The sequence below is a fragment of the Emiliania huxleyi genome (assembly GCF_000372725.1).
Source record: "Emiliania huxleyi CCMP1516 unplaced genomic scaffold EMIHUscaffold_55, whole genome shotgun sequence".
Classification (NCBI taxonomy): Eukaryota; Haptophyta; order Isochrysidales; family Noelaerhabdaceae; genus Emiliania; species Emiliania huxleyi.
This window is the reverse complement of record NW_005197877.1, coordinates 398,038-404,205: the sequence shown is the minus strand read 5'-3', so window position 1 is coordinate 404,205 and position 6,168 is coordinate 398,038. Positions and strand designations below refer to the sequence as shown.

General features: G+C 62.9%; 4 protein-coding genes across 4 annotated transcripts in view; 3 read left to right on the top strand and 1 right to left on the bottom strand.

The window, feature by feature from the left end:
• GLN4 (glutamine synthetase) overlaps positions 1-789 on the top strand; it is a 4,284-nt gene extending 3,495 nt beyond the window's left edge. The window contains exons 12-13 of the mRNA XM_005765531.1: positions 161-265; positions 316-789. Of these exons, the coding sequence (XP_005765588.1) occupies positions 161-265; positions 316-354 (144 nt within the window). The 3' untranslated portion in view covers positions 355-789. The remainder of the gene's footprint in view (positions 1-160; positions 266-315) is intronic.
• Positions 790-831: 42 nt separating this feature from the next.
• On the top strand, positions 832-1,269 carry EMIHUDRAFT_212905 (hypothetical protein; the record flags this gene model as incomplete). Its single annotated transcript, XM_005765530.1, has 1 exon — positions 832-1,269. The coding sequence occupies one exon, from the start codon at positions 832-834 to the stop codon at positions 1,267-1,269; it is 438 nt and encodes a 145-aa protein (XP_005765587.1).
• A 1,770-nt stretch (positions 1,270-3,039) lies between these two features.
• EMIHUDRAFT_212903 (hypothetical protein) lies at positions 3,040-3,996 on the top strand (the record flags this gene model as incomplete). Its single annotated transcript, XM_005765529.1, has 1 exon — positions 3,040-3,996. The coding sequence occupies one exon, from the start codon at positions 3,040-3,042 to the stop codon at positions 3,994-3,996; it is 957 nt and encodes a 318-aa protein (XP_005765586.1).
• A 2,046-nt stretch (positions 3,997-6,042) lies between these two features.
• Positions 6,043-6,168, bottom strand: part of EMIHUDRAFT_212900 (hypothetical protein) — a gene marked incomplete at both ends in the record, with an annotated part of 1,855 nt that continues 1,729 nt past the window's right edge. The window contains one exon of the mRNA XM_005765528.1: positions 6,043-6,090. Coding sequence (XP_005765585.1) covers positions 6,043-6,090 — 48 coding nt within the window. The remainder of the gene's footprint in view (positions 6,091-6,168) is intronic.

Below are 6,168 nucleotides of genomic sequence, written 5' to 3'. Positions count from 1 at the left end.
ACTTCCAATGCCGCGGGGCTCCTGTCGTCTAGACGTGGAGTCGCGAGGGGCTAGCCTGGCCCTCGCCCCAACACCCTTGTGTGTGTGTGTGTGTGTGTGTGTGTGTGTGTGTGTGTGTGTGTGTGTGTGGAGAAGTGTCCCGTACCTCACCTGACCTTAGGACCGCCGCCCGTCCTCCAACATGGACCCGTACGTGGTCACGTCGATGATCTTCGAGACGATCGCCGACGGCAACGAGGAGCTCGACAGCACCACACGCAGTCGCGTCTTCTTCTTCCTTATCAACATGCGGACGCCGTTTTTCTTTTTCCTTAGGAGCTCGACGTCAAGGAGTCGTCCGTCGCGCTCGCCTAGGCGGCCCTGCGAGGCCTTGGCCTCGCTTCCTCTGGCCTCCTCCTCCTCCTCGCCCCTCCCCCCCACCCCCTCCCCACCCCCGCCGCCGCCCCCCGGGAGAGGCTGCGCAAGGGCGGCGCTTGGCTCGACGAGCGCGCGCATCTCTCCGCGTCTGGGACGGCGAGCCTCGGGATAAGATGCGATCTTCCCGAGACGGCCCCGCGGCGAGCGCATTCGGCGGGGGGTGCAGGGGCGGGACGGGACACGGGGGCTAGAGGGAGCGAGATGGAGGAGGTGGGGAGATGAAAGTGGTAGAGATGCATGCACTAGCAAATTCGTTATTGTATCGGGAGTGGAGCCCACTCTTGTAGCATGCAGGTTGCAGTCTGCATGGATTAGCCTCTGCATAGACGGGCTGATTCTACATTCCGTATTTCTCTGAAAATGCAGAATGCAACAACCGTCCATTTCTTTTTCTCGTGTCGATCCGGTGCCATTATGCTTCTGCTTGCTCTCAGCCTGCCTGCCGGCCGGCCAGCCCGCACCCGCACCGCCGTGGCACGGTTCGCAGGCGAGGCTTTCATCGCGTCACCTATACCCGCTGCACCGGCGACGGCCTATGCACGCGCAAAACCGGCACCCTTCACCCAGATGGAGCTAGCGGCACTGCAGGGCGTGAGCTTGAGCGCTCGCAAGCCGGCAGAGAACCTCTTAAGCTGGCGCGAGTCGGGAGTCGCACCACTCGGCCTCCTCGACGTGTTTGGCCGCCCAACCACTTTCGCTAGCCTTTTGCGCAACCCCCAAGCTGACCCGGACGGGGACGTCTGGGACGCGGTTCGCAACGACTACCCTGTGCTCAAGGACAAGGGCGACGACGAGCTAGCTGCGGCGCTTCAGCCGATCAAGGCGGTCTACGTCGATCTGCGCTACATCTAGGCCGGGCGCCACGCTGCCGTTGCGCGGCTTGATGCGTGACTGTGAAGGACATAGCTGGCGACCCTGCCGGCACACTGTGAGACCGTGGGTGTGAAACCAAGCTTGATCACATGCAATCGCACCCCCGGGGTCAGACCCTGTTGATCACAATACGTGTGTTTGGCCCCTTGTTTCTGTGCGACTGCGAGAGTGGAGAGACTTTTGTGTGACTGTGGCACTCTGTAAAAATTCGTCTCTCAGAGCAGGACTCTCATGGCTCGGGGCGATGCGGCTCACGTGTAACTTCATTGTTTATACCCTTTTGACCGCCATGTTTCCCTTTGGGGCAAGAAGTGCGATCCACACCGGCGCGCGCACCCTCGCGCCTCGGCGCCAACACGGCCGCGCACGCGGCACGGCGCGCAGGCGGGAGGCGCGCGCACCGCACTCCGCACTCCGCAGGTGAAATTTCGAATAGTTGTCGCCGCGCGCTGCGAGCACAAGCTACGACAACTTCGAGGTCGCCGGCTTTGGCCAGGTGCAGAAACCAACCTGCTTGCCTCCATGTTCACGCTTCGCGCCCCTTCCCCCCCTCTGACGCCGCCGTATGACCGTAGGTGAGGGGCACGACTACCCGCCTGGAAGGCGCTCTCATCAGCAAGTCACCCAGGCACCAACTCCTGGGCGTTTACGCTTGACTACGAAACCATGCAGTGGATGCAGCTCGATCAAAACGGCGACGCCAACAGCTGGTCCCTGGGCGAGTTCCTCGCCCAGGATGAGGTGCGAGTCATGATGCTCGACCCAGCGTGCACCAAGTCGCTCACATTCCGTGAGTTCGTCAACGGGCCGAACACACTCTCCAAGTCGACTGCGATCTCGAACTCCGACAACTGGACCGGTGCACCGGAGGACGATGGCTCCCTCGACGACATCCCTTCATCGACGGACGCCTTCACCGCCGCCGGCCCTGGGCCATCCAGCGCGGCCTCCGACGGCCTGCACGTGATCGAGCGGGTACAGAAACGGTGGCTGCCGCAGCTCACACCCTAATCGATCTGCCTTAGGCACGGAGCCAACGGAGCCATCGCGCATGCCCGCATCGCGTGCGGCTCCGAGGTCTCCCGCCGAGACCGGCTCGGCGCGGCGCGTGGCCGCACGCCGCCGTTGAAATGGCGAGATAGGACCGAGGGGAGAGCGCCGGCCACATCGAGCGAGCGCTGACGTCTAAGGTGTCTGTGCTGCTCCGGTGTGTGTGGGATTCTGCCTCCCCCCCATCTGTGCGGCGAGTTGTTTGCGGCGCGATGCCCGATCGTGCGCGATAGCCTCCCATTGTGCGTGGTGTGTCGGTTGTCGGGGTCGTCCGGAGCGTGTGGCGGCGCCGTTGCATGCAGCGACTGCTCCACGTGCCACGACTGCTTTGACTGACGTACTGACTGATGAGTGCCACGAACTGCTTTGACTGACGTGACTGACTGATGAGTGCCACGAACTGCTTTGACTGACGTGACTGACTGATGAGTGCCACGAACTGCTTTGACTGACGTGACTGACTGATGAGTGCCACGAACTGCTTTGACTGACGTGACTGACTGATGAGTGCCACGAACTGCTTTGACTGACGTGACTGACTGATGAGACATGAGTGCTGATGGATGATCTCCGACAACCCAAAACCAAAATGCAAATGAGTGGCCCACTTTGGCGTGCAGATCCTGCGTCTCTCACTGCCCGAACAACAGAGACGGGTACCGCCGCAGGTCCCACACTAGTTGATCGATAAAAAAGTCGATGAACGCCGGCAACAAGTGCACACTCCTCGCCTTCCTCGACCGCATCGGCCTGTACGCCGAGGCCGAGGCCCTCATCGCACGCGAGCCTAGCGCGGAGGACCTCTCCAAGCTGCTCCACGCCTTCCTGCTTACCGTGCCGTTCGAGAACCTCGGCCAGCACGCGCACCCCGCGCTCGGTGACAGCGTCGCGGCGGTGCCCGCCGCCAAGCACATCCCGAGCCTCGACGTGCACAAGACGCTCAAGAAGGTCGTGTACGACCGCCGCGGCGGCTTCTGCTTCGAGCTCAACTTTGCGTTCGCATGGCTGCTGCGGTCGCTCGGGTACAAGGTCCGCCTCTCCATATCGTACGTCATCACTCCTGGCGGGCCGGTCCCGGGCCACCTCGCCCTCTTCGTCGATGGGCTGGGCCCGCAGCCGCTGCACGTCGACCCCGGCTTTGGCGACGCGCCGAGAGAGCCGATGGCCGCCGTGCTTGGCAGCACTGTGACCGACTCGATGATTGGCGATGCCTACAGCTTCGCGCCCAACGACGACCCGTCGGCCTTTGGCCAGACGCCCGAAATGGCGAAGCGCTGCGGCCAGGTGCTCATGCGCAGCCGCAAGTCCGGCTTCGGCGGCAGCGTCATGGTCGACTTTGTGGGGCTGCCCGAGACGCCGCCTCCGGCGCCCGAGATGACGCCGCCTGAGCCTGTCTACCTCGTCAATTTCGACGACGACCTCGCGCTTGACTGCGACGAGTTCAAGGCGGGCATCGCGGGCGTGCTCGCCGACGTCGAGCAGAACCCCTTCTCGCAGAAGCGCATGTGCATCATGATGAGAGAGGAGGGCTTTGACTTTGTGGGCAAGGATTACGTCAAGGAGATGCGGCACGGCAAGGAGGTGAAGCGCGAGCCGCTCAAGGACGAGGCGGCGTACCGCGAGGCGCTCAAGCAGGTCGCCGGCATCACGCTCTGATCGGACTGATCCCCGATGGAACCGGTGATACACTGATACAGTGCAGCATGACCGAATCTGAGATCGCGCGCGCGCCAGGTTGCGTTGATGGTTGAAAGAGATATGGAGAGCACTGAGGCTCTAAGTTACCGACGGCGGCCCCCGGCCGCTCTTGCGTGATGCGCGCAAGCCCAGCTAGCAGGAGCGTGCTGAAGTGGTTTTGGGGGATTGCGCAAGGCCGTCCCGCTCGCAAGCCCCCCCGTTATAGCACATACATAGGTATACTTTAGTGTGTTCTGTGTACAGTCCAGTGACTCAGTCGTCCCTAACGTCGCGCGCCTACAGCCCTCTCCACCCAGACAGGCTACATGACTCTACGTGCGACGTTGGCAATCGGCGCGCCTATGGTGTGGACTCGCACCGAAGGTAGTGTACAAGCGTCCCCAACGTCGCGCGTGCCTCTACATGTACTCTCCTCACTGGTCACTCGGGGCGTGTGGGTATCGAGGCCGATGCCCGCGTGGAGAGTACCTGCGGGCAGAGAGCAGCGTGCCGATGACGTTGACGTGCTCGTCCTTGGCCGCCGCGTGCAGCGCGAAGTTGGACGCGGGCACCTGGTCGAGCACATTGACCCGGAGGAACCGACTGCACATGTCGATGTTGGGGCCTGGCGCGGCGCCGGAGTCGCTGAAGTCCGCCCGTCCGTAGCCCTTTTGCCTCCGAGAGGGAGCGCGCGTCGCCACAGCCTTCGTTGTAAAATTCTTTTTCGCGCTCTTTTCCACAGCTCTTCACCTTTATCAATCTATTTCCAGTAGAGTCGTTTTGGTGGCCAAGCCGAAGTAGCATGTAGGTATGTATCAACCACCGTGGAGCTCTCGGCGACGCCCAATGCGTGCGCCGGTAGGGGGGAGTGTGTGCGCGCGTGTGTGAGATGAGGATTGTGGCAGGCTGGCTGCTGCTGATGTGGGCAAGTGTGCTCTGTGTGCGGCGCTGCGCTGGCGTGCGACGCGCGCGTGCTGTGTACGTGTGCGTGCTGCGGTCGCGCGCGCGTCTGTGTGTGCTGCGCGCGCGCCGCCGGTGTGTGCTGTGCGCTGTGCTCTGTTGTGCGCCCTGTTTGTGCAGCTGGGAGGCGCAGGCTTGGCTGGCAGGGCTGCGCGGTGGGCTGCGGCGTGCTGCGGGTGGTCGCGCGCCTGCCTGATGGTGTACGGCGGCCGCGCAGCCCGCCCGACCGGGTCGTCGGCGGCCCAGGGCGCGAGCATGCGGTCGGCGCTGCATGTGAGGCTGCTGCGCGGCTGGCGCGTATGTTTCCGTGCGGCGAGGGACGCGCGTATGTGTTCACGCTGCGGGCGCGGGCGGGCGCGGGGGGCGGCGCGGTCTCACCGCGGTCCGACGTCGGTTGGTCTTCGGCGTGGCGAGGGCGGGCGCGCAAGGAGCCACGAACGGCATCGCGGCGCGCGACTTTGTCACGTGCGTGCTGCGCTTGGCGATCACGCGTGAGATGGAGTAGCGGAGCACTGCAGTGGCCTTCCTCTCACCTTGGCACCGCCGCGGCGGTTAGTGTGACGCCCAGCGGAGCACTAGCGGTGCCTCTCTTGTTCTTTAGTACTCAACTGGATCGGACTGCTTGCCGTCCGTCCGTGAGCTCCTTGGGGTGCACTGGGAAAGAGCTCATGCGTAGTACTATATTACGTGTTGCACAAAGTTTCGGACACACAGGCCATGACCCGCAAGCCGCATTGAAGCCGTACGAGCATTTAAAAGCTGTATTGCGTATACCTCTAAATACCACACACACAACTCACACAGCGCTCAGCGCACAGCGGAGCCGGACGCGCGCTTCCGAAGACCGAACTCCGATCCTCGAAGCTCGAACGCGCACACGGCGCACTCTCGCACCGAAATAAAAAAGAACACACGAACAATCTCTCATCTACAGTACACACATGACATGCACACAGGACAGCAGCGACTTCAAGAGTCAATAATTATGGAGAGAGGCGGCAGAAGCTCATCGCTGACGCCGGCGCGCGGCGACCTCTCTGCCGCAAGCGCCAGACAGAGGGAGAGCTAGGGAGCGCGCGCGGGACGGCCTAGCTTGGCGTTGTGCCGCACCTCCTGGAGGCGTGAATGGCGACACACATGAACATGAACATGGCATGCGTGTCCCCCCCCCCCCCCACAGGAGGAGTGTAG